Source organism: Falco naumanni, chromosome 4 (genome assembly GCF_017639655.2).
Source record: "Falco naumanni isolate bFalNau1 chromosome 4, bFalNau1.pat, whole genome shotgun sequence".
Taxonomy (NCBI): domain Eukaryota; kingdom Metazoa; phylum Chordata; class Aves; order Falconiformes; family Falconidae; genus Falco; species Falco naumanni.
In genome coordinates, this window is record NC_054057.1 from 43,512,570 (window position 1) to 43,538,587 (window position 26,018).

A 26,018-nucleotide genomic window follows, 5' to 3' on the forward strand; every position below is an offset into this window, starting at 1 on the left:
GTCTGGAAGCACTGCTGAGGAACGATGGATGTTGAAACCCCCGGTATGTCTTCCTACTTGGTCTAAAAGGTCACCCCAAAGCTACCAAGTACCTGCTGTTCTGCAGAGACCACAAAAGAGCTTACCCCAGGCTCCTTACCCCAGGGCAGACTCTAACCAAGTTTCCCCAGATCTATAAATCTGGAAAGCCAAAGCTCTAGAGCACTCCAGGGATGTCTGATAAAAAATAATGTCACTGACTGAAATCTGCTGGGTGGGGTTTTTTTTCGAACTTTTGTCTTTACTGATGTTTTTACCAAATGTTTCAGCGCTTTTGGATTAGCGTTGTCTGCTGGAAGTATTTTTCATTGGGAAGTTCCTGACCAGAAAAAGCTAAAAATTATGCTAATGTGTTTGCAGTTGTCAGATATGGCATAGGGCAGCTGGAGGAACCTGCAGCTGCAACCAGCCTCTTTTTTTTTTCTTTTTTTTTTTTTTTTTTTTTTTTTTCCTGTAATGACCCAATAGAATGGGGAAATTTATAGGAATTAAAGACATACTGTGAGAAGGCAGGAACAGACAAATGTGAAAACCTCTCAATGATGTTGGTTAGCGTAAGGATTTGGCTTCAGACAGATTGTCATGGTACAGATACTTTAAAAATTTCATTTCCAGACTGTTTACCAATTCTGTAATTTTCACGTGAACTATTTTTTATTGTAGATTACGTAATTCCAGAAATACTAAAACATTTATGACAGGTTTTTTTGCAAAAGCGGATTTGTGCTTTCAGCTGTCCAAACCCAGCCTAAATGAAAGATTAGTCATGACAGAAGTAGTATCATATAGTACAACTACAGATTAAACTGAACTTTTTGGACAACTAGTGTGGTAAAGCTGTCAATTCATTTTTATGAGGGAAGAACAAACTAATGGATTGTATTGTTGTTGGGTTTGGGATTCTTTGATTAATTCTTTCCTGATCAGAAAAGTTAAGGATTGCCTCATTTTTTAGAGGATTTTCTTAAGGTAAGCAGTTTCCATAAAAGGTCTCTTTACAGACGGATGAATTTGTCAGTAGCTTTTTCATCAAAGAAGCTCTTGATAAAATTATTTTCAGGTGTCCTCTGTTTACTGTTGGGTGAGCCAGCTTGAGGAGCATCGGTGCAGTTTCCTCAGAAATGTAGGGTGTCAACAGGAGAGTAAGAAAAGTAATAGCTTCACATTCCTGAGAGGTGATTAATGGGACTCTGCTGGGAACTCCGGGGTGTCTCGGAGAGGGTGCATGGATAAGCTCTGTCTAGGGAACATGCTCCATGTAGGTATTTTGGCAGGCTGAAATCCTTGGGGCAAAGTGAGTTGCTGTGTTGTGTATTGATGTAGAGGAGGCCTGGGAGAGCAATGGGAAGGGCTGCCAGGTCAGACACTCTGGCCTACTTCTCCCTTTGCCTGTGTTTTGCCATGAGATGTTAGTAGATAATGGCGTGAATCAGGCTGTACTTCTGGTACCAGCTGCGTGATGAGGTGAAGGGTTGGGGTGGTGCCGATCAGTCAGTGGTAGGCTCAGTGCTTAGTGCTAGTTGGCATTGCCCAGGTGTGTGCGCAGGCATGGCTCCGCATGCCCTGTCTGGTGTGTGCTGCAGCGGTGAATGATGTGTTGAAGGTAACTGGGGAGACAAGTGAGGATGTTTTATTCATTGTGAGATGCCCATACTGGGACAGACAGCTAGAGTGACCTATGAGGTAGGACAGCTGTAGCAAATTTAAAGATCGGCATAGTGTTGTATTAGTCCTGATCATGGATGACAAGACAGATTGAACTGCAGGAATCACCAGCTGTTGAACCACTGTATGGCTGTTTGCTCTTCGCTATCCATAAGACTTATGATACCACAAAGCTGTCCTCCTTTCATGCCATGCTGTTTGAAAGGCCAGGAGCTGCCACAAGCTTTGTATTCTGCTGTATGCAGAGGCAATGGGTCTGACCGCCCTTTATGTGAGCTACCAGGGACAAGACTCTTTGTATAGTCATCCATCTGGGTGGATGGATAGCTGGTTTGCTATCTTTCTGCATACAGTCATATCCAAAATATAGCAAATTATTGAGTATGCCAACTAGTTCTGAAATAAAGAACATAACTGGTTTTATTGATGTTCAGTCTTTAGTATATAAAGACACTCTTCAATGTCTCTATTGCTCTGTTTCAAAAAAAATTCCAAATCCATATCTTACAGACTTAAGTGTTGTTAGACTGATCAAAACCTCCATAGCAGATGTCTAAACATGGTGTGATCATTTTTACTACAGGAAGTGAAGGATTCTCAGTGATGTCTTTTCCCCTCAAATGTTTTATACAGAAATTGTTGCTAGCCATTTGCCATATTTTAACCTAAGGATTGACATGACAAGTTTATTTTTCAAGGATGTAAAGTCTACAGGCAGTGAGAACAAGGAAGACCTATGTGCTAAAGAAAACCACACCCTCAGGCAAACATATTACATGGCTTTAGTTGAAAAGCACATGATCCTATGCTTGCACTGAAAATCATCCTTTTGCCCTCGAAGAAACTGGCTGCGACAGCATTTAGTATTTAGAGGCTCAGATAAGCCTGGTATCCTCTTTCTCTGTCCCTGAGTCATGCAGTTGAAGTCCAAGAACATGTGGCTCAAGGCAGCCTGCATATTAAGAGTATGTGTTTTTATTAAGCAACATGGAGATTTGTGGTGGAGGACAGAGGAAAAGCAAAACAGAGAGCTGGCTATGTATGAGAGAGAGTAGTGTGCCTTGAATATCACACAAAAGATGCGTAGATGAGAAGCAAGAAGAGGCTATCATTCACATTTTTAAAGTTGCCATTGGCAAAGAATCTGGAGATTTTTGAGTAGAGAGAAAAGTAGTCAGGGAAAATGTCGACCAGGTGGCAGAAGACAGTGTCGCCCAGCCGGTAAGGCTGCCTGGCTCTAGGTTACCAGCTCATGCCCCTGCCCAACCCACGTGCCTGGGTGCACCTGCCCTGGGCACCCTGGGCTCTGTGGCTCTGGCTGCTCACCCTTCAGCACACTCCACCCAGGGGCTGAGTCATGGCTTAAAATAGAAAGTGAACTTTTCAGGAAGGGGCTGTCTGCCTGGGCGTTTGTGCCCTGCCCAGCCCGATGGGGTCTTGATTCAGGCTATTCCAAGTGCTATTTTAAAGCAAAAATAAATAATATTGTATATGTCAGTTCTCAGGCACAGGATTTTAGGTGACAGCTCAGCCCTGTATTTGAACTCCTAATTTCTGTCTTAAAGTGTGGTAGTATATTAAGGTGGAAAATAGAAACTTTTCTTTGACTTATGAGAAATGAATGAGCATATACTGGAATATGAAGCCCAGAAGTTAGGGGAAATTAAACCTGTTGCTTTCAAAGCTTCCCATGTAAATTTTCTGCTCTCTACAGTATAACATTGGAATTTTCTGTCACTGCAGCCCAGCGTATCCTAGTGTCTGTGAGTTCTGTGCTAGATACTATTGCAGCTGTTGTAGCTTTAGCTGAAGTAACTAAACAGGGCGTGGTATAGCTTATACAGTAGAAACCAAGAAGGATTTTCTTTCGCCAGGCTCTTTTCTCAGGACAAAACATCTGTGGCTGCCTGTTCCTGAAGGCATGATCCCAAAGCTGCTCAAGTCAGTAGGAGTCTTTTTGTTTTGCTGGCCCAGGTCCAGAGTCTGAACACACAGTAAAGCTCAGTAAGTTACACCGTTTCTTCAAACCAATAGAAAATTATGTTAAATGCCCACTAGTAATTTTATTAATACTTTTTAGTTACATTTTATTTTAATTTCCAGACTACAGTAATCCTCTGTGCAAATGAAAAAATTATTCCATGTTCCCCTTTGGCTTGACGACTTTTGTCTGGTTCATTTATGACCCATCCCAGTGCACTCCTTTGTTCTGCTACACTTATTTATTATTGCTGCTGCCACAATCAGGTTATCTGCTTTCTTCTTTCTGATACCTGATACTCAAGGCTTTTGATCTCTGGCCCTGGGGAACGTCATTTGTAATTCCCAAGTGTGGATCCTGCTGTGATAAGAACAGCTATTGTTTACATACCGCCATCACAGTGCCCTTACCAGTGGAAAAACCTGGGGTAGGGCAGGAATAGAATTTCTTGCTTCATCAGCCATGGATCACTGTAACTGCAGTGAATCCAGTCACGTTGTCAAACCAAGGAATGAGAGGGTAGAAAAATGGTGAATATTTTAGATCAGCAGCTTCCACTGCATATTAGGGTGCTCTGTAACTTTAAGAATGTGTAGTTGGATTTGGTGATGCTCAGTTTTCTACAGTTCCTTAGAAGTGATGGAGAGGGAAACTGAAATTGCCAACACAAGTTTTAGAAGCTATAATTTTTTTCTTGTGTAATTGGTGGAACCCAGCGGGTTTTTTCGTCTCCTTGTTTATTCCCCTTACCCTAACGGCACCAGAGCAGGCACATGATGCTTGCTAGAGGGAGAACTTCTGTGTCTGTCATTGACAGTGTTCAGCCGTCTAGAGAGGTCATTGCTGTGCAGGGCGCTACAGTCTCAGAAGCACATGTATTCACTGCAGATTTTTGTCAAGGTCTGTGTTAACAAAGCACTAATGTGTTCGTATGGAAGTTTTCCCTTTCTTTTCCTTGCCTCCTCATTCCTTACTGCTGGCAGTTACTGCTGCTGCTTACAAAACTATGACTTAGGAAACTCAAAACTTTCTGAGTGCCTGCTCCACAAACTGTCTGAAACACTGTTATCTTTGCAAAGGAGGAAACCCATGGCGCATTTTATAGGGCCAAACTGTTTCCATGCAACTTGACCATGTGACAGTCAATAAATGTTTGTGTGTGTTGTTCTGCTATGCTTTGTGTAATAAAGACCACATCAAGTTATTAGCAAAAGGCTAAATCCTGCACTGAAGCAACGGCCAAATTAGTTGTAATATTTATTTTTCTTGTCTAAGGACTTCAGGTCTGTCTGTGGTGCCAGAGCATTTTCTTCCTGGTTTGGAATCAGTGAACTCTAGCCTGTGTGTCTGATCAATAAGCTGTTTAAGGCTGTCACTGACTACAAGTACTTAAAACACCTGGCACTGAAACCCCTAATTTCAGCTTCAGTAGCTGTGAATATCAGATTAGGTTAAAATGGTATTTGTGTAAGTAAAAACATTTTTAAAATTCTCATATTCCTTTAACATACAGCCCATTTTATTGCTGTTTATAGTTACTTTAGGCACTGAGGTCCCAAAGTGTTTTATTTATGCAGATGATAAATGATTTGTTCTTGAGTGTCTGGTTTTTTCCCCTTTTTTTTTCTGTAGATGTCAAGGTTGTCACAGCCCACATCACGTTTTGCTCATTTAGTAGTTTTATTATTATATGTTTTTCCTTTTCTTTCCAGATGCAGAGGGAAATTGCTTATACAGGCCGAGATGGCCCAAGTGCTTCCCGCCCTGGATCTGCCACGCACGCTCCGCACGCAATGCCCAGCTCTCCGCCTTCCACCCCCGTGCCCCACTCCATGCCTCCCTCTCCGTCCAGGATTCCCTACGGTGGGGGCCGTCCCATGGGTGTGCCAGGCAATGCCACCATCCCCAGGGACCGGCTCTCCAGCATGCCAGCCTCGCGCTCGATATCGCCCAGCCCAAGCGCCATTTTGGAGAGACGGGACGTGAAGCCAGATGAGGACATGAGTAACAAAAACCTTGCCCTGATCCGAAATGAAGGTCTGTACGGTGACCCCTACTTGTTTCACGAGGGAAGGATGAGTGTGGCTGCACCTCACTCCGGACACCCCCTTGATGTCCCCGATCACATTGTAGCCTACCATCGCAGTGCCATGAGGTCATCAAGCACTTACTGCAACCCCTCTATGCAGCCTGAAATGCTGGAGCAGTCCTTGTACAGACAAAAGTCACGGAAGTACCCAGAGAGCCATTTGCCCACTCTCGGCTCTAAAACGCCTCCTGCCTCGCCCCACAGGGTGGCTGACATGAGAATGATCGATATTCATCCTCACCATAGCACTCACATTCCACCCCACACCATCCAGCCTGACAGGTCTTCCCCCAGCCGCCAGTCCTTCAAGAAGGAGCCGGGATTGCCTGTGTTTGTGGATGCGAAAGCACGGAGCGCCCTTGGCCTGCCAGGCATGGCCGAGGCGGTGCCCTCTCTGGTTGACAAGCAGGCTTTTGGCTACGGGTCACCTGCGATGCCCAAGGACAAGGAGACAAGGTAAGGCAGAGCTGGGGCTTAATTTATGCAAATGAGAAATGCTCCTAATCTGCACATCTTGTGTCGTTTAACAGCTAGGGGACAATGTAATGTGTAGGAGGCTGCTGCACTGGGCTGCAGTGTTTATTAGCCGTCTGTCAAGGTAGTTAGTAATTTAAAGGAGATGCGACACCACCCGTTATTAATCTGAAAGTATTGTCAACCCATGATGAATCCCTAGTTATTTTCATTTGTGTAAATTTCAGTCATTGGGAAAAATATAATAAAATAAAATGATTAACTAGGATTTTTCTTTCCAGACAACCAGATCATGTTACAAGAACAAATGATGTTCTGTTCCTGCTAATAAGGGAATATATTTCACCCCTGTTAAGAATGACACTCTGATATTACAATTTTGGTTCTTTATGGAGTGGAGTTTTTCTCATCTAGTGTTAGGAAATAGGAAGAATTTATCATTACTGTCTTATCTCCTGTAAAACATGAATTTGCATAAAAATGGGACAGTTGTTTATAATAATGTTCCTCAAGGGGAAAGTGCTGAGAAGAGCAAGTCTGTCCCAGGGAAGAAATTGAATCATGAATGGTGTTCCCAATGATTTTTCCAGCATCACAAATAGTTGGTGACCTGACTGTTGTTAACTTTGTGCACTGACAATGATGACAATGATCTCTCCTGTCTTTTTAAGGACCAGATATACACAAAGAGGTCTGTGAAGGCTTCTCTTGCCATAGACCCTGCCCTAGGCAAGAAAAATCATTATGCTGCCAGTTGGTTCCTATGTATTTGTATGAGTTGTGCTAATCTCTAGCGTATTGTTTGTGCTGTTAACTTTTATAGAGCTCTTTAGGGAAGTGAGGATGAATAGCTGGAAAATGCTGAGCTCACGGAGGCCAAAGGTAACTGCTGACTGCCTTAACCACTGGGGAGGTGCAGAGCTTCATATAGCCCCCAAACTTCCCTTCCACCCGAGCAACTTGCTCAACAATTAGTAATCTCTGACCAAGCTTGGTGAGAAAAAAGAATGTGCTGTGAGGTCCATTGGTGGGGAGAAAATGGAGGATGGAAGAAAATCAGCCATTCACAAAAATTACAGGCTTATAGCTTGGTAGTTATGTTGACACAAGAGTATGAGTTAGGGCTCATATTACAATCTAGGATCAGTGAAACCTGATTTGTGTCTATTTATTTCCAAGGAAAAGATGCAGGAACCTGAAATTTCATTTCAGGCTTTCATTATTACAACTAGGAAATAATTTGACATTTGCCAATTCTAATCCAAGAGAGAGTTTTCAGATCAAAAATTTTGCAAGGGTCATGTTCAGGGGGTTGATAGTAAGGGAGGACACCCAACAACTTTCTATTCTGTGGAGCTTTTTCTCTCCTCTCTGGGCATCTCATCTGTTCACTCAGCTACACAAATAGGCACAAGGCTATATGTTTGTGAATATATGAAGGGCAGCTATACAGATAATTTTGCAGCTCTTTCAGGGGAGCTTTGCACCAGGAGTTTTAGTCCTGGCCCCAGAATATATTTAGAGTGATGAAAATAGCAGTTGCATAATTACACTTCCAAATAAATACACGACCTTAAAATTCAGCATGGTGTGTGTTAGTCACATGACATTGAAAAGATAATTCTGAAAGCTGCTTTTATGGGTCGTGATGGTTTTTTAACCTTGAGAAAGTGTGACTTTTAAAAAAATAATTATAAATACCAGATGCAATTAATGCAAATTGGTGTTTTCTAACCACTGCAATATTGACAGTTGGGTTTGAGTTCTACAGCCACAAGATGCTCTAAGCCTTATTTTAGCTTTGTAATAATTCCATAAACTTTGAATGCAAACACTGTTGAGATTGTACTAAACTAAACAAGGAATGCTAAGAGTATCCAGGCTGAGGTGCTCTTTTCCTGCTTCAGGAGGGGCTGAATTGTTACAAAGTTGTTATGAACACCTGAAGCTGAGGTATATAATGGCAGAAAGGAAAGGTCTCCCATACTGCGTTGTGTAGGACTTACAGTTTGCACCCATAAGCAGTACAGCGTGGCTTGCTTCTGTGAGTAAGAATATTTTGGGACTGGAGAGATGGGGCTGAATTTGTCCTCTTCCAGGCAAGGTAAAATGAGGTGTGCTCTGTCACGCACATGATGGCACTTAATTGTTTGATATGTTGAAGTATGGATGGACTCTTCATGCATTAGGAAAAAACGGTCAGACTCTGTAAAGCCATGGACAATGGGAGATGCCTTCAGCAATGCACTGAGAATTGGATAAGAAAGGTGGACTTTGCAGGTGCACCCTCTCAGACACTTTCCACAGGGCCAAAATTTTCTTTTGTGAAAGATGTTGAATAACCACACAGAAAAAGATGAATGCAAATGACCAATACAGGATGGACAAAAGGTGAACTGTACTTCGGCTTCCTTCTGTTGGAGGAACTGTTTGTAGGAAGATGAGATGCAGGCTTTTAGATAAAAGTTGTCAAATAGTATCACAGCTGGCAGTGCTTCAGAGCTTCCCTTTTCCATTTAACTTTCAAGCTGTAGAAAGTTTGAGTTTAACCTTATTCTTAGAAGACTGAAATATTCACCTGTGTGTATCTTTCCCTCGGGAGGAGAGCAGAATACAGAAGAGTTCTGCTGGTCTTTGCTTCACAGCCTTTCAGGATATCCATTCTGCTGTTTTGGGGCAACTTTGGGGTAAAGTCTATTTGGGAAAGATAACCTATTCATGTTTCCTTTCTTTTCCCAGTCAGATAAAAAAAAAAAATCTAATATTTCTAATGAAATGTTTCTTTCATAGGGTAATACAGAAAGAAATGTATTTTTCCCAGTCTCTGCTCCTCTGGTTTTTTTTTACTTATACAGACTTCAGTTGGGGTTTAACTATAAAATATGAAGTCACTGAAAATCTTTCTCCGGCATAGTGTGCTAATTAGTTTGTGGTGCCAGATTTGGTATTTGAGTACATCTGTTATGGATGATGAACACAGCCTAGGGTCGGATGGGAATGTGAATGAAGAGTTAGTTACACAGACCAGTTCTAGTTTGTCTCTGCAAAGTGTGTTCCCAGTGATGTGAATACTGAAGATGCCCCCAGGAAAGGGAAGGAACATGCAAGTCATGCTTAAATAGCATTGCTGTGAGAAGTGGGTACCAATTCAGCAATACCTGAATACGCTGTACCCTGCTTGGGATTAATTCCAATTAATTGCAGTAGAGGGGATGACAGGAAACCTCAGTGAAGCTATAAGGAAGAAATCTGGTGATGAAATCTGTTGTCTCAGTGCACAGTCCCCAGAGAAGCAAGGGCTTGTTCTGCTTCTGCTGAACTTGGGCAGCAGCATGCTAAGGCAGGGCCCCAGTGCCTGGACATACCTGGGGCCGGGGCTGTGGATCAGGCTGCCGGGGAGGACAGGGCTGGCGAGCAGCCTGTGCCTGCTCTGCTGGCCGAAGTCTGTGACGAGGCACGGCCAAGTCTGATGGAGAGGCCTGCTAGAGCCAGGAGTCGCTACTGACCTTGCCCTCTCCTTTCCTCCCCCACCACGCTACCACCTCTTGAGTCTCCTGGCATTCATAGGACAACAATGTGAAACAACGCCTGTCTGCTCAGGCTGATAAAATAGCCATTTCTTTCCCAGCAGCTGTAGAAGGGACCCTCCCTGCCCTTCCTGGGTGGTGGAGAGATGGAGACTTATCTGGGAAATTAACCTGGGAACAGAGACGGGGTTTGGCCTTCTTGTGCTGCCACTGCCAGCAAAGAGGCACCAGTGCGTTTTGTTCTGCCTGACCCTCACCCCTAGTGCTCTGTGTCCTGGCCTGCCCTGTCCGGGGCGGGGGGGGGGGGGGGCGGCCTGCCCTGTGTCACCAGAGTGCCGCTCTGCCCTGTGACACCAGAGTGCCACTCTGCCCCGTGCCCTGGGGGCCCCGGCCTGCCCTGTGTCACCAGACTGTCGGCTTGTCCCCTGCCCTGGGCACCCCGGGTTGCCCTGTGTCACCAGAGTGACGCTCTGCCCCATGCCCTGGGTGCCCTGGCCTGCCCCGTGTCACCAGAGTGCCGCTCTGCCCCGTGCCGTGGGGGCCCCGGCCTGCCCAGTGTCACCAGACTGTTGGCTTGTCCCCTGCCCTGGGTGCCCCGGCTTGCCCTGTGTCACCAGAGTGATGCTCTGCCCTGTGCCCTGGGCACCTCGGCCTGCCCTGTGTCACCGGAGTGCTGGCCTGTCCCGTGCCCTGGGCACCCCGGGCTGCCTGGTGTGGGAAGGGGTGACAGGGCAGGCCGTTCCCTCCACCTTCCCTCTCCACGACAAGGAGCACAGCGAGAGGCAGAGACTATAATACCGAGAACCAAGACTGTATGACTGTCATAGCGGTGCTGGCATCCCTGATAGCCCCCGCCCTGGCACAGGCTGAGGAGAGCATTTGTTCTCTGCCTCTGGAGCAGGGGTTGCTCCAGCCGTTCATAGGGAAGCCGGCGGGGAAGGGGGCCTGCAGAGCCCATCGCTGCCCCGCGGGCCATGCAGCGGGAGGCAGGGCTGGGCCACCAGCTCTCCAGCCACGCCAGCCCAGGGCACAGCCCTGCTGCAGGGATGGCCAGGTCCCTCCTGCCCACACTGTAGCACGCTGCCTCCCACTGCCTTCAGTCAGACCGCCGGGTCTGCAAAACTCTGGTCATTTTATTTAATGCCTAAAAGGCGCCTCCTTTGAGGCACCTGTTTTTGAAATGTTTTGTGCTAATGGCCATAACGACTCCGGGTATTCCAGTGAAACGCTTACAGGAAAAATCCTGCCTTGTCTTTAACGGGAGTAGCTCCAGAGCACATGTAGATTCTTCACATTCTTAATTCTTTTACCATATGAAAAAATAATGTGCTCTGTGCAATTGATTCCAGTATTTCATTCGTTTTTCGTCGTCTTCTATCTCTGGAACATCCCTTTCCCTCTTAACAGCATATTTTCCTAGATTTCATGGCAAGGGACAAGATCAGTTTTGTGTTGCCTTAATCTCTTTTGAAGCAGAAGATTGTTTCCAGATTATTGAATGTGGCATGGAAAAAACATCATATTTATGAATTGGTAAAACAGATAGACTTCCAATTGAGTTAGTTCCAGGAAGGTTTTGCGATGATTATCTGGGGGAAAAAAAATGTTTTCATTATTAAGTGTCAAAAATGCTGCATTAAAGTTTTTTAGGATACATTTATCCCAGGGTTTTAGTACTTGTTTTTGTTCCAAAGGTTACTGTGGCCTGCACCAGTTTCTTATTTTAAAACTTATAATAGTGGAAATTCTGTAACATATTTCTTGGTTTGAAATGAATTAGGTCAGATTCACTAGTCTTCTCATCACCATTCAAAATACCTTTCAACGTGAAGACAGAAAAGTAAGACGCGCATGCTGTATTAAATTGCAGTAAGAACACATCTGTTGGCTGGGAACTGACTGAGCACTCTCTTCCCTCCTTGTCTGTTAGCATCTCATTACTTGTATTGCTGCCCTGTTTTCTCCATGTCTGGGTGTCTTGGAGTCTCTCCTGGCTATGGTATCTGCGTGCTGTCCCAGAAAACCTCTATTTCATTCCCTGAATGTGAATGAAATAATAAGCCTGGATAATCTGGCTGGTTACAGGCTGGGCTGGTTACTTGCCTTGTATCGTATCAGCTTGCTTTTGCCTGGTATTGGTACCTACCTTTAAGTTTATATGGCCCTTATCGATTGGCGTTATTGCTTTGGTCACCAAACAGCAACTGGAGCTGGGGGTGGCAGGAGCCTGGCTGTTCCCGTGTACCCAGGATACCGCAGTGGTGATGGATGGCCCCAGTAGCAGGTTGAGTCTGGGGCTGCATGTCTGTCCCATCTTCTTTCATCAGTCATTGCTGCTGGTCTTGGTCACTTGCTTTTTGAAAAGTTTTGTTCACAGTCATCTTCCAAAATCACAGCCCCCTGTTGGTGTTTGCTCTTGTGTGTCTCCACAGTCACATAACTGCTGGCATATAGGGACAAATTTTCAGAAGGACCTGTCTGAGGTCCCATATTGATGTGTGTCTGTGTTGTGTTGTGTGATTGACATACTGACATGTGAAAGTAGGCACCTGTGTGATCAGAAGGCTATTTTGGAGCCTGCTGAGGAAGTTGCCTGGTACCAGACATGCATTTATGTAAATACATGCATTTATGTAAAAAGGTAAACACAGAAATGTTAGCCTTCGTATCCAAAAAAAGTCATTGTTGTTGTTCAGTGGCCTTTGGTACCTATGGAAAACACTTGACCACACCTATTACAGTCCTTCATCTCTTTTCTTCTGCTTTTTAGGAATTTCTCAGGATATATGTGTGAAAACAAATCTGTTTTTCGGTAATGTTACTGTACAGTCTGCATTTGGTGTCCTGTGCCTGTCTGTCACATTGCTGTCCTTTCCAAAGCAGACAGTTCTGATGTCAAGTGCAAAGGATTTGGTCTGGGACGTAGTCAGTTTGGGCAGATTAAATGCTTCGCAGACAAAAATCCTGGGTTTGGGAAAAGTGAGAATAAGTAACAAGAAATGTAAAGTCTTTAATCATGAAACCTCATATACAGGCAAAACTATTGGCCCAGTGTAGGTAAATGAGAAAATACATATAATGTTGAAAATTATTTTCACTAGTTCCAAGAGGTATTAGCTATTGTTCTAGGTGCCTGTCTCATGAGATCATTAGAAGTCTGTTATCTGGGTGGTTGGCTGTTTTGTTCTTTTTTAACCAAACAGATGTCTTTTTTATTGTCTGTTACCATGCCAAAGCTGCCCAAACCAAGATGCGGTAAGCTGCTGCAACAAGGTATATGCAAACTGGTACCCACGGGCCTTTGCACAAACTCTGTAGTGTCTTTCCAGTCCTGTGGTAATCATTCACCTAGAAAAACAAGTCTGAAAGCAACTATATCTGGCTTTAACAAATGGTTCTCTTGTCTTACAGAGAGAGGATACAAGCCATGGAGAAACAGATTGCCAGTTTAACTGGTCTTGTTCAGTCTGCGCTTTTTAAAGGGCCAAATACAAGTAATAGCAAAGATGCTTCTAGGTAAAAAAAGAATTCATTAAATCTGTTTCTCTGTAATGATTTCAGTAATCAATCAACAAAAATAATATTTGAATGTAATAGTAAAAAAACCTGAATGCTCAATCATTTTTAAATATCTTTATCATCCCCATGAGAATGCTAGGCAGAGAGGAAGAATATGCCAAATGCTAGATGGAGATTAACTGCTTTACTCTTCTGTGTTTTAAAAAGAATTAATGTAGCTACATCTCTGTGCTTTCTACTACTTATACACCGTTCCTTGCTTAACTTGTATTAAAAGCTGATTTAAAAAAAAAAAAACCACCAACAAACATCTGACAAGCTACTGGTGATTTAAATTAAAAATATATGTTAGACAAGGCCATTTAATCTGCTGATTAAAAACTTCATTACAGTTTTAATGTTAGTAAATTAAAATTATGATTTTTTTTTTTTATTACTTAGTGAGAAGATGATGTTGAAAATTGTGTCCAGCAAGAGCAGCACTGACACTGCAGGTAAGATAATTTACTTTTAATATACAAATTATTCCGTTATATGAATAGCTGTAATGTTACTACCATCCCAGCTAATGGAAATATCAAATCAAATTTACTTAAACTCCTATAGCTGTACTGTGAGAACTGAAGTTTAAGTTCAGGATATGGGAGATGACCACATCTTTGTTAAGAGAGGAATTTCTGTACAGGTTGAGGTGGTCTTTGGAATGAATTTCACACCTGCACTGAATGGTTTAAATGAGATACAGAGTCTCTGCATATGGTGAATTTTCCACCTATTGTATGTGTCTGTCTATTTTCCACCTATTGTATATGTCTGTCATTAACCCCAGATGTATCCAGATTGCTGTAGAAGGCTAAATATTTCATTCCTGTTCTGGTTACCTGACCATATCTCTAAGGTTCGTCTGTCAGTAGGATGCTATGGATGTAATAACACTAAGGAATTCAGCAGTCAGCAAGATAGCACTTTCCCTAATTAAGCTGTATTGATCTGTTACTAATTAGTATCACACACCTAAACTGTTCTGAGCAAGCATCAATTGTCAAGCCAGTAAGAGTTGGTCTTATTTTAGCTTCCCACTTGGAGAAGCTGTTAAGTGTTTAAAAGATAGAGTTAAGGCTGTTGTGAAAGACAACCTCCGTGTGATTGAAGCTCTTTGTGTATGAGCTGCTGCTGGAGGTGTCTGCATGGTGTTCGTCTGTTTATACACCTCCTTTTCACCCTTTGTCATGCACCGAATGCAAATAAAGGCAGTTCCCTACTTCCTGGTAATGCTGTTCCCACAGGGAGGTCTGTGCTCCGGCAGGTAGTACATCACACACATTTATTAGCAAATATATTATGCTCTTAGGTAGCCTTTCTGCTGGAGATGTTAGTTCACGTTCAGGATTCCTGTTTATCTGGAATTGCAGTATGTCCTCCTAACCGACAGAAATCAAACCAGGCCTGGAAACTAGAAATTGTTAAAGTCGTGGTACTGGAGCTTTGCTCCCAAGCCATTCTCTGGTCCTATTCCAACTCTTCCCTTCCTGCTGGCCCCTGGATTGAGGAAAGCAATACTTAAGGCTGTAAAGAAATAAGTTGTAATTTATCAGTTTCAGGCAACTTACTGAATAGTCCATCATTTTTCAAAACAGCTGCAAAATGCTCTTAGTCTTTTCCCTATTTCATTGTCATTATACACTGAAAATGTATGGTATTTCCCACTTGCACAGGCCTCATCTTGTGCAGTACATATGTACATACATACTTATACCTATGAAACCATCAAAACCTGCACACACATTGCCTTGTGTTCCTCTTTGTATTGTATTGCTGTTCAGCCTTTCTGCTTTCCCTGTGTTTGTACTAATCCAGATAAATACTTCAGGGGGGCACTGAGTTGGAGGTCCTAATCTAAGTGGGCCCTGCTCTGAATGGGAGTTTGGACTAGATGACCTCCAGAGGTCCCTTTCAACCTAACTTACTCAGTGATTTGTGTGTACGTGTGTGAATGTGTTCTCGGTGAAATGAGAAACGGAATAATATTCGTTGGGAAAATGGCTCTACACAAGGCAAAGATGAGTACTCCTTGGTGTGGAAGTCACGCCCAGCCCATGAGAATAGCATGGTTCATCTGACCAGCAACTGTTGCCTGCCGCTGTCGTTCCCAGAGATTCTGCACTCACTACCTGATTGTATGACTGAACGCATGTCCCTGAAATGGCAAAATTGAATCTTAACAGCTGCCTGTCCAAGCGTGGGGGGGTGGAGGGTGGGGCATGTAATTTACTGGCCAAAGACCAGATAAGCATCTGTCATGTACTGACAGACATTGACTTTATCGTGAGATACAGGTAGGGCAGTGGGGCAGCCATGAAGCCAGTTGTCTGCGAGGATCCCTATTGGTGCTGTGAAGTGTAGCGGTAACTCCAGCATCTGCATCTCTAAATCCTGTCCTTCCAGCATGACTCAGCCACAAAATTATATTGTTGCAGTAAGGGAAACAAGGTGTGGTGCTGACCCCAATATACTACAGTATTGTAACCCACATCAGCTATTACTGAAGACTGCTGTGTAATAGAATAGTCCTGTATAATAGAATATTTTGCTTTTGAAATTGTGCATGACAGGGTCTAAGAAGTCAATGCAGTCCCTGCTTACTTGAAAATTAGGCAATCTTCCAGAATATGCTATGCAATGTTTCTCCTTTTTGTATATATGCTTGGGTTTAAACATGCCAGCAACATCTAGAAACACTTCTGCTGACTGCTGTTTTGTTCTTCAATTCACCCTAATCCTTATTAAGTATAGCCATTTAGACAGTCAACTCTCCTAGTATACAATTCCACTCAACAACTGTGCACTGAGATACCAGTTTTAGCAATTTCAAAGTCTATTTGAAAGAAAAAGTGATATAAAATGTTGATTGAGCAGTCCTTTCTAGAGCACTGGTAAGCAGAAACATGAATTGCTTCCCATCCTGAACAATAAAACATCTGTGCAGAATAAAATTGACTCATCAGTGTTGAACCAACATAGTATTTTATAGTGTGTTTCAATGATAGGATACTTTCATGCAAAAAATAGAGAATTAGCTCACGTGGGAAGAGAAAGAAACCAAAATTTCTAAATCCTAGATAACTCTATATAGCTAGATTGTGAATACTCTGGTATTTCATATAAACTAAATTTTTGTATTTAACGTTTTTGCTTTGCCAGTCTATAGCAGATTCTTCAGCCTCAAATATTGAAGAGCCTAAATAAAAATGCTTTTTCACTGGTGAAAATGAGCCTGTTACAAGCATGCATGTCTGCGTTTCTTATGTTTTGTTGCTTTAGGCTCAGTTCTTTCATGGGAGGTGGGTTCAAAGAGCAGTAACCCTCCACAGGGTCTGCCTATGTCTCTCCTGCTAATGCTAGGAGAAATCCCAAAACTAAATCTTTATAACCTTCTTCAATTCATCAAAAGTGAACAGCATCAAGGGACTTTTCACTTAGGAACAGACATGTGAGTAAAACCAAACTATACTAGGAAGACTCTCCTTGAGATCACAAAAATACATGCTGAGAAATGCTCATCTCCTCTCTTTTCTATGACATTTTTCTTCATCAAGTGGTGAAATTTATAGATTAAACCCTGGATTCATTGATCAAATTGAGATCAGTTGTATCATGGACTACCAAAAAAAGAAGTAGTTCTTTGCTAGTTGCTGCCTTGTTGGAAGAGGAGGAAGGAGATTTCCATGTTTCCTGAAAAGGGATCAGGGAGTACCTCTTTCTGCACTAACACCACCAGTACAAACCAAGAGAGGGAGGTGGCAGCAGGGAGAAGTATTACACATGCAGGCCTTGGACTTGATTCCTTGCTCTTTGTGAACTGTCTTGTCATCTGTGCATATCTGCATGCCTTTTTCACATGCATGACTCTTGCTGTGGTGATCTGCAAATTAAGAACAATGTTCGTATCTGCTTGCCTATCTCAGATTCAAAGATGCATCATGCCAGTCTTTGACAACATTTGCAGGTAAAACATGATTCTGAATTCATTCTGGATCAATGAGGTGAAGTTGAACACTAATATATATATAATATCTTTTTCTTTTATGGGTGGTTTAGTGACTGGTCGTAACAGCTGCTTAATGATGGAACTGCAACCTTAACTTTGCATTTGCCTATTTGTTTAGTGGATTCCAACTGGAGGGAAAGAGAACTAAGTAACTGTCAAATGTCTCCCCCAATGATGCTTGAAAGTGTTGTGGCTCTTTAATAAGGAGATGAGTAATTTGTGAAGAAGCATTGCTGAGTATCTTCTGATGGCCTTTTTTTCTAGCCTGCTTCAAAATAAATCTTAGAGTTTTAGAAAGAAAAAAAAATTAGAAAATTGAAGCAGTGTCTTTGCAACCGTAGCGAAGATCAGGTGTAGAAGTTGTGTCCCTTACATTCCTGAGTCTGGGCAAATAGCAAATTTCCCCCCTTCCTGCATGTCAGTTCTCTTTGTATGTTAAAAATGACAGCTTAGTTCATTATTCTTTGTAAAAAAAAGTTAACATTTGTTTTCCATCCAGAGTATTAGGAAATTATGGAGGGTTTTTGCATTCAGGCCCCCTTACCTAGCTCCAGCAAGGGTTTATTTAAAAACCTGAGAGCCAGTGCTGTTTCTTTCCCTTCAATCCATCTGGCTGCACATCTAATCGCAAAGCTACAGCCTGGGACTATTTCCAAAAGCAAGCTATACTCCCTAGATGAAGCAGCCCCTCATTCAGCTGCCCTTTTATTCCATTTTGATGAAAATATGTATCTCTGAGAAATCAGCTGCTGATCCTTACTGCGCTCTCATGCTCACTTGATGTCTGTGGTTGTCTTTCACACCCTCGGGAGTCCCACATTGTGCTTCACAGGCTCTGAGCACACTGTAGCAGGGACACCGTGGCAGCTGAGAGTACCTAACAGCGGCAAGAGGTGGCCGAGGAAGCAGAGGAGGAGGAGAGCTGCTTTGCAGGGAGTCAGAGACATTTATTGCTTACAGGAGCAGATCACAGTCCATCTACACTAAAAGGAAAGCAGGCACCCCTTCCTGAGAAAATATGTGGATTGACTGAGGTCCAGCATGGGGGGAGAGACTGATGGGGACTGATTCATGCTTTGGCTGCATCATCGCGGTGTTGGGGGCTGAGGTTTTGGAGCTTTTGCTTGAGGCAAAGAATAGGAGAAAGGTAGATGTGTTTTCAAAAATAGTCCAGATTTGTGGCTAGGGATCAGAACTCTTGGAGGCTTACCCACATTTTTCAGACTCTCTGGTGGTTTCTGTCTGTAGGGTTTATGAGCTAAATCTCCTTTTTTAAAATAAAATGCAAAAAATAGTGCATGTGGGAGGGAAATAGATGCTTGAGTGTAGGAAAAACTGTGGTATACGTGTAGACAGGTAAGTATTAGCATATATTAGACTGAAGCATGAAGTGGGTACAGAATGGCAGTGAACAAGGACTGTTTATTCCTTGAGTGTTGCTTTCTGTTAAGCAACTCTTTGAAAGTCAAGAGAGCATTGAATCATACTGGAATATAGCAAAAATGTGCAGCAGCGTGCTCAGCAGTGAAATGAAAAGTGCCGTTGTTGAAGCACCAAGCAGACCTAGCTGGAGCGTGTTTAGGTAAGGTATAGCATTACAACGGCCAGCAGCCGGCTAGAACAGCTTTTTGTTTGAGCATGTCTCTGGAAGCCTATGGCATGGCATGCCTATATAGCGTGGGTGCAGCCAGGGGGCCCTGTGCTTCTACTGACAGGAACTGCAAATGTAGGTAAAGCAAGAAACATGATTCCTCAGAAACCTTTTGGCCTGTTTTTAAATAAAAGTAGTCTGGTGTAATTTTCATCCTTTAAAGGTGTTTCCTCCAGGTGAATTTTGCAAAGGCTATGTTTGAGGTATCCACACCTGTTGGCAGAGGGATAACAATGTGTTGTTATGCTAAGCTGTACTCAGGCACATTTGGAGACTTTACTGGTTGAAAAGACTACTAGGAATGAGTGGATGAGGATAAAAATGCTCTCAGGATTCATACTAATTCCAGCCAGAAAAATGTGTCGTGCCCTTTGGAGCACCGAAAATTTGCCTTCAACAGGCAAAGAAAAACTGACAACACTAGTTTCTGTTTGATTTCATTGAACTTGATAGAGTGTGTGCTTGTGGGAACAAATGCTGACCAAAATCACTGTGCAGATCCATTGATGAGTTATGTTCTGTTTCCTCAGTTTTTTATTCATAGAGAAGGAAGAAATGAGTTGAGGAATGACATGATAATAGAATCATTTAGGCTGGAAAAGACCTTTAAGATCATAGAGTCCGACTGTTAACCTAACACTGCCAAGTCCACCACTGAACTATGCCCCCAAGTGCCACATCTGCATGTATTTTAAATACCTTCAGGGATGGTAGCTCAACCACTTCCCTGGGCAGCCTGTTCCAGGCTGGATAACCTGTTTGGTGAAGAATTTTTTCCTAACATACAATCTAAACTTCCCCTGGTGCAACTCGAGGCTGTTTCTTCTCGTTCTATCATTTATTACTTGGGAGACAAGACTGACACCCACCTCACTACCACCTCATTTCATGTGTAGAGAGCAATAAGGTGTTACCTGAGCCTCCTTTCCTCCAGACTGAAAACCCCAGTTCCCTCAGCCACTCCTCATAAGACCTGTGCTCTAGACCCTTCACCAGCTTCATTGCTCTTCTTTGGACACACTCCAGCACTTCAGTGTCTTTCTTGTAGTGAGGGGCTGATGATGCAGTAGTTCAGAGAGCAGCAGACACCTGAGCCATATCAGCCTGAGGGGCAAGGTGGATCTGGCACTGTGATCAGAAGAGTATGCAGAGCTTCATAGTGCTTAGAAAATTAAGTGTGCCCTACTGATGGTCTTTCATTTTGCCTGTTGATGGTAAGAGAGGAAGGGACACATTAGAAAGAAAATTTGAAGAATATGGGTGTTTGAGTGCAAGTTGCTGGAAGAAGCTATACCATGACCATTAGCTGATCAGCTGGAATTTGCTTGTACCCTGTAAATAAAGCTTCTTCCCGGGTACTTGAGATTGAAAAGAACAAGCTTGACATTGATGCTGTGTGGATGAACAGCATTATTTAACAAAGAAAGTCTTGTGAGGACACTGATGGTTATTCTCAGGAGTGTGGCTCAGCTCGCTTCCTTGTGTTACGCTGTATTCCTTTGAAAACACAACCCTGAATAAATGACATACTAAAGGGGAATGGGTGGATGCAACGGCTGGAAAGCAGTTCTCTGCTGCACCATTGTTTCAATGATCCCGGTTTTATACAGTAGCTGTTGGACACAACTGACAGAAATAATGCAATTGTACTTTAAGCAGCAAAGCAAGATTCTCTTTAGAAACCTTTTCCCCACACTTGGCAGTTTGACGGATGTCTCTCCAGTGATAATTAATCAACAAATACAGAGTTCAGGAGTCCTGTGAATTTGCGTCAACTTGGTCTCAGGTGGCTCCTGGGAGGACAATCCCAAAGCTCCTTTCAGCACCAATTTGATTTGTGGCTGTTTTGTGTAATCTGAAGTTACAGATTATCTCATCTCCACTACTTGTGGGAGGAAGCAGTCTTGTGGTAATGCAGTGCTCTGATATGGCTGAGGTTCTAGCAGAGATACGCTCTGATATTGTACAGTTTTCCCTCAAAATACGTTCGTTAAGGCGGTGCCAGTACCCTGTTAATACTGACCATTGGCAGCTGTATTTTTAATTTCTTGTCCATCTATGTGAAATACATGTGGATTCAGTGGGCAGAGGAAGGATCATGTTTGCACTTTCTCTGCTGGTGAGCTCAACCTGTGCTGCTGCTTATTGCAGGCGCAGCCAACATATCTGGGGGGAAGAACACGTTGGCAACTGCGGAATCAGCTGTCATCCATCACACTGCTGGAGCCCCGTCAATGCAAGTCAGCCTGCATGGAATGAAACGCAGTGTGTCAGATCTGCGGCTGCAGCTGCATCAGATGAAGCAGCTACAGGTATGCTTATCTTGGTAATATCAGGAAAGTGAGTTGTCAGCAAATGCTCTTTCCCTTTCCCTTTGTACATGAATGATTCTCAGTAGCAGAGTTTTAGCAAAGAGAAGACCTAAGTATTACAGACACAAAAGCATATTCTGCCCTAGCATATACCACTTGCATAGTCCAAGAGGTATGAGAATCGGCTCAGTTTAACTGTTGCTGCTTAGATATTGAGAAAAATCTTCATTTCTAGCTTTTTTTGATGACTCTAGACATTAAAGCAGTATTTATATTACAATAATATTAAGTCTGTGATTACAGTTTGGACCCTGCTATGCTTTGTGCTGTATAAACATGTCGGAAGAGCTATGTTGCTTCTCCATACTGTTTACAGTTGAGACAGTTTTTAAGTTCCTGAATAAACAACTTTGATGTCAGGAAGCCCAAATGTAGCTGAGGATCTGTAGATACGCATTAAGCCAGAGTCTGAGCCCTGAATTTACAGAACCCAGAAGAATAGCCAAGTTGAACAGCAAGGAGAACCAAAAGTTGCTACAGAGGTTTGCGGTGCCCTACTTATATTCACATTTTACTAGTACCTTCCTAACACAGACCACACCTCAAAACCTGCAAGAAACAGAACACTGAAGAGTTAACCAAAATGTTCTGTTGACACATACCATCATGCTGCAATACCTGTTGTTCATCTCAGACACTGTGAAAATAAGCATATGCAGCTGTACAGATCCTCAGCTCTTCATTTAACTGGAAACTGAAGAGCACTCTGTATTGTCTCAGAGGATGTAAAAGGAGGTAAAGCAATTTCTTGTAAGACAAAGTGGACAGCAGGGGAAACTTCAGCACTCTGCCAGTCCTCCTTGTCTGGAAAGTGACATCACATGTTTGATATTGTAGGACTGCAGCTACTGCTGTTAAAACCAAAGTGTTTTGAATATGGCAATGGTACTATGTCAGTCTCCTTTGAGTTGCTGATCAGTTTTAGAACAGAATAATGATAATACAGATCAGAATTCAGAGCACATTTTGCCTTCAATTCCTTAACTAAAGGAAATTGAATTGTGAACCGGTCATAGGGTAAGGCAGCAGAAGGGTGAGGTAAACATCAGGATGAAAAAAATGTGGCTAAGACTGAAGATCATAGAATCCTAGAGTCATGGAATCATTTAGTTTGGAAAAGACTCTCAAGGTCTTCAAGTCCAACTGTTAATCCAGGATTGCCAAGTCCATCACTAAAATCATGTCCCCAAGCACTGCATCTACGCATTTTTTAAACACCTCCAGGGATGGTGATTCCACATGCACATGCTGTGACAAGGTCCTGCAATGAAGGTAACGAAGAGATGGCAGAAGGTATTTGGAGCAAATCGTTGTGTCAGCCAGGTGACCTCTGCCCTGTGATACAGGACCCATGTATTTATGTTTTCAGTTTAGGATGAGTATGTTCCTATAGCAAATGTATCTTTCAAAAGCTCTTCTCAGCAGTGCTGCCTATATGCCAGCCATCATCGTCCACAACTAATTTCAAGACTCTGGCTTGGTATCTCTGCCCTGGCACATTACGTGTAAGTGTGTGGTCTTTCAGATTTGTACCACAAACCCTCTGTCCTTCTGTAACCCTATGTGCCAAATGCAGCTCTTGGCAAATGCCTGTGGTCTGGCCACCAGCTGTGCTTGGCATGTGGCATCATAAAATGGAATGGATGTCGCAGTGCTGCACTGGAGGCAGTGAGCACATTGCTCTCCCAGGGCCTGCTCACTGAGGAAGTGGCGTTTTCCCACCTGCATCTTGTCTCCGTGGCCCTGCCCAGAGTGGTAACCTTGCTTTTGATCAAATATAGCATTATGGCATACAGGAGTGAAGAAACTTGTGCCATCTGCACAAATCAGTGCTGCCAGGGAAGTCTTGAGAAGGAAAAAGGGGCATATCCCAGGTGTGCTCATTAACTCTGGCTGGCTTCCCTTATTTCAGAAATGACAGCAAATTTGGTGCATCATGCCAGTAGGAAGTGGTCAAATTTGTGATAGTCGGATGGAAGAACGTGTAGCTCAAGGGAGACTTCTGTATATTACATATAAATTACATTCATGAGAGTGAGGTTTTGTCATGGCTTTTCTGAATGGGCAGAATTACTTTGAAAAAGAGGTCACAGTTTGTAGGGCAGCAAGTGAAACAGGTAGTGGTTTAAACTGAAGTGTTGAAACATCATACTTCTAACGAAAAAAATGTGTGCTGTGTTTTTCGGAAAAAAATTCTAAGTAAAAAGAAAAATTATTTTTCTGTTTTTCCAAATTGTTTGCATAATATGTTTGACAGTACTTCATATTTTTCACTTTCACTGTTTCTCCTGGGCTGGCAGTCAGTTCGTTCCTGTTTGTGTGAATTGTTCATACAGTGACAGACTAAAAGAAACACTTCCAAAGAACTGACAAAGATGATTGCACAGGCACATAAGTTGGCAGGATAACTAAGAAATAGGAACAAGGCATAAAACTATATTTAATACTGTCTGTGGTTCAGTTTTCAATTGATGTTATCACTGTAAGTTCTTACTCATTTGCTTAATAGAATCAGAGAAACACATGACGGAAAAGACCTGTTAATTCATGTAGCCTTTGTCTGTGCTGGCAAAACCCTCTTTTTAAACTGTATCCAGCAGCAATTGATTCAGATTTATTGATTCACACACCAGTTAAGTGTATGTGTTACCAGATGCATCCAAAAAGTTAAGACTGTTTCAGTCTGGTTGGGTTTTAACCAGAGATTCTGAAAATAAAGACATTTGCATCATGGATGTTGCTAGAGGTTAGATACACTTCTTGCTGCTACACTAGCATCTTCCTTAAGCACTCTGATTTTTAGAGATACTCAAGAAAGACCAGTTTCATGGTGCCATGGAGTTTTCCTCATTGCAAAAGATAGGTTATAACCCAGACTGTGTCCTGGATGCATTTGTTGGTAGGACTGGAGCCCATGATGAGCTCAGTGGAGTTGTTCAGTCTGCACTCCCAGATGATGAGAACTCTTCGTGGCGGGTTTGAACCAAGCCTTAGAGTACATGTTCATGGTATATGTCATCAGCTTATACATATATTGGAATCTTTTGTCTATTCCTTCCTTTCTTTAATTGAACACATTTTAAGAAAAAGCAGTTAGATATGATTGAGTGTTAGGAGCATGTGTGCATGCATGCTTTTGCTTCAGCTGCTATTATTTGCAGGGAAATGAGTGCTGCAGAAAGGATAGAAAATGGTATAATAATACTGTCATAAATGGTATATGATACTCAGTCTCACAAGTGTAACTTTGAATTAGAAATTCAAATATGTTTTGAGCTGCATTATAGAATTGGTGAGACTATGTTTAATCCACGTATGGCAACAAACTTCAGGAATTAGTTAATTAGATTCTACAGAGAAACTGAGCTGCAGGCAGGCAATCTCTGTTTGTGGCTGTGCACTGTAGTGTGTGGGAGGTGGGTGGCCCAAAAGCCTCTCCCAGCAGGGACTGGGAGGCTCCCACTGGACAGGTCATGTTTGTCTCCTAATGAGAAGCAGAGCTATGGACTAATACTGGGTTTTCCAGTTACCTGTCTCATAGATAATAATTGATTCAAAGTGAACTAAACTGTTTATTAGCTTATTCTTGAAGTGGTTGCCAGACGTGGTGCTGCTGTGCTTGTGAGAGAGGGATGATAGATAATGGCTGGAGCAGTAGCTAAACAGGAGGGACAAGGTAGGTACCTGGAGAGACTGGTGAGGCTGGGAGCGAGAGCCAAAGTTAGGGAATGTAGGAGAGGATGCTAGAATTCTAAAAAAGTAGTTTAAATTTCTGTTTGATTGCTGCTTGAAGTTGTAAGTCAGTTAACTCTAATAAGCAAGAAATTGTCATTTGGTGGTGACAAGAAAGCCTGCGTTGCTTTTCCTTAGCTTTGGGCACTTGACTTTGGAATCTGAACACTGTTTAACAAAGTATCTTTTCACCTGTGAATGTCTGATTGTTTACTTGGCTTGTTTTCAAGCAAACTTAAAAGTACAAAAAATTCTGCTCTGTGGAACAAGTCTGACAGATCCATAAAACTTCTTCCACTTGAGGCAGTGCAGTAACTAGCAGAGGCAGTTTGAGGGATAAATGGGATGTTCACTTTGCCAGGGGGTCTCAGATCTGATACCTGCTGTCAGAAGAAAGGTAAGAATCAAGTTCAACATGGAGGTAAATGTGCTGTAGCAGCCAGAGACTGCCTCCTCTTCCTCAGGCACAGCTCTTCCCTTCTGCTCCTGTTCACCCTGCCTCATGTTGTCCTTTGGCAGGTGATTGTTACCCCTCTCCCCTGGTTGTTACCCCTCTCCCCTGGTTCCTTCTCTTCTGTCGCTGCACCCATCTGTACCTCTCCCTTCTCATCTTCTGTCCCTGTTCCCCAAGCATGAACAAACCAAGTTTTCCAGAACTACCCAAGCATTGCATGAATTTTTCTTAGAAATGACAAAAACATCTCTGATACCAAGGTGAGTAATTTCCCAGACTTCAAGAACTCACTACAAACACTGAGGTTTGTGAGAATCCTCAACATACAAACTTTTTGAAATTTTGTTGAGTTATATTTTTATTCCCTAATCTTTTTATCAGAATTGGATGAACTTTTATGACTGAAACTTTCTAGTACTGTTTAAGCACTTCTTCGTACATGGAAGTGACAAGCACCTTTGCTGTAG

General features: G+C 42.8%; 1 protein-coding gene across 13 annotated transcripts in view; it reads left to right on the forward strand.

Moving 5' to 3' along the window:
* KIAA1217 (KIAA1217 ortholog) overlaps positions 1-26,018 on the forward strand; it is a 365,096-nt gene that overhangs the window by 308,463 nt on the left and 30,615 nt on the right. For 10 of the 13 annotated variants that reach the window (XR_005827437.1, XR_005827436.1, XM_040590825.1 and 7 more), the window contains 4 exons: positions 5,398-6,230; positions 13,187-13,291; positions 13,736-13,788; positions 21,145-21,305. Coding sequence is in view for 11 of the 13 variants with exons in the window: in XM_040590825.1 (XP_040446759.1) it covers positions 5,398-6,230; positions 13,187-13,291; positions 13,736-13,788; positions 21,145-21,305 (1,152 nt within the window). In the remaining 2 variants the exon portion in view is untranslated. The remainder of the gene's footprint in view (positions 1-5,397; positions 6,231-13,186; positions 13,292-13,735; positions 13,789-21,144; positions 21,306-26,018) is intronic. The other 3 variants (XM_040590835.1, XM_040590828.1, XM_040590833.1) reach the window with 1 other exon arrangement.